At 60.0% G+C, this 991-nt stretch overlaps 1 protein-coding gene and 1 non-coding gene across 8 annotated transcripts in view; both read left to right on the plus strand.

The window, feature by feature from the left end:
* The first annotated feature begins 275 nt into the window (after positions 1-275).
* On the plus strand, positions 276-348 carry TRNAK-CUU. Its single transcript has one exon. It is a non-coding gene; the product is annotated as a tRNA-Lys (tRNA).
* Positions 349-829: 481 nt separating this feature from the next.
* Positions 830-991, plus strand: part of MORF4L1 (mortality factor 4 like 1) — a 55,851-nt gene continuing 55,689 nt past the window's right edge. For 4 of the 7 annotated variants that reach the window (XM_019503893.1, XM_019503895.1, XM_019503897.1 and 1 more), the window contains exon 1: positions 831-935. In XM_019503893.1, coding sequence (XP_019359438.1) covers positions 896-935 — 40 coding nt within the window. In that variant the 5' untranslated portion in view covers positions 831-895. Of the gene's footprint in view, positions 936-991 lie in introns of all 7 variants that reach the window. The other 3 variants (XM_019503892.1, XM_019503896.1, XM_019503898.1) reach the window with 1 other exon arrangement.

Raw genomic sequence — 991 nt, forward strand, 5'->3', positions numbered from 1 at the left:
ATTCTATATATATTGAATATATATAACTACTGTGCATTAATGAATGTGTAGACACACCCGGTGAGAATTAAAACCCTGGCTTTTGTCCTGCAGGGGTCAGCACAGCTCTCCAGCATCACAGCCAAGTGCCCTGGCACTGCATCATCATTTCCCCTGTCCCGGGTGAATGGTGGGGCTCTGCCAGGTGCCCCAGGGAGAGCCTAATTTAGTACATGTACTTGCATATATGGACCAGAGAGGCAGGAGGAAGAACTACCTGCACCAGTTTCGCCAGTGCCCGGCTAGCTCAGTCGGTAGAGCATGGGACTCTTAATCCCAGGGTCGTGGGTTCGAGCCCCACGTTGGGCGATTACTTTTGTTCTCTTTTCCCCCCTCCCCTTTCCTTAATCCATTTTGTAACCCAGTGAATCACGCCCCTAAGGGCATTAAAGCACCGTACAAACCCTTAATGAGGCTGCCCACACTCCTGCTGGAGGCGCAAACCAAGGTCAGATGGAGCCGAAGGCTTTCCAGGTGCAACCCTGGAGCGTGACCCGGGAGCAATGCCCACCCACAGTGCAAGCGCAGAGGGCATGTACACATTAACTGGCTGCTGGCATAAGGCAGCACACTTTGCAGACGCTTCTCCCTGCAGCCTAGGTGGGAGAGCCCCCAGGACTACAAGCCCCAGCATGCCTCGGGGCAAGCCGTGCCTGCGCAGAGCAGCGCCGAGGGGAGCCGGTCTGGCGGACTGCGCCTGCGCAGAGCGGCTCCGGGGCCTGCCGGCTGGACTACAAATCCCGGCACTCCTGCGGGTGGATCGCGCCTGCGCAGAGCGGCGCCGGGAAGGGGGGAGGCTGGCTGGAAGGCGCGAGGCCCCGGGGGGCGGCGGCGGCGGCGGGAGCGTCACTTATAAATGGCGCCCAAGCAGGACCCCAAGCCCAAATTCCAGGAGGGTGAGTGCGGGGCCCAGCGGGGGCACCTGGGGAGATAGAGTGTCCTTGGGGGGGCA

The sequence above is a fragment of the Gavialis gangeticus genome, unplaced genomic scaffold (genome assembly GCF_001723915.1).
Source record: "Gavialis gangeticus isolate Ggan-Ray unplaced genomic scaffold, GavGan_comp1, whole genome shotgun sequence".
NCBI lineage: Eukaryota > Metazoa > Chordata > Crocodylia > Gavialidae > Gavialis > Gavialis gangeticus.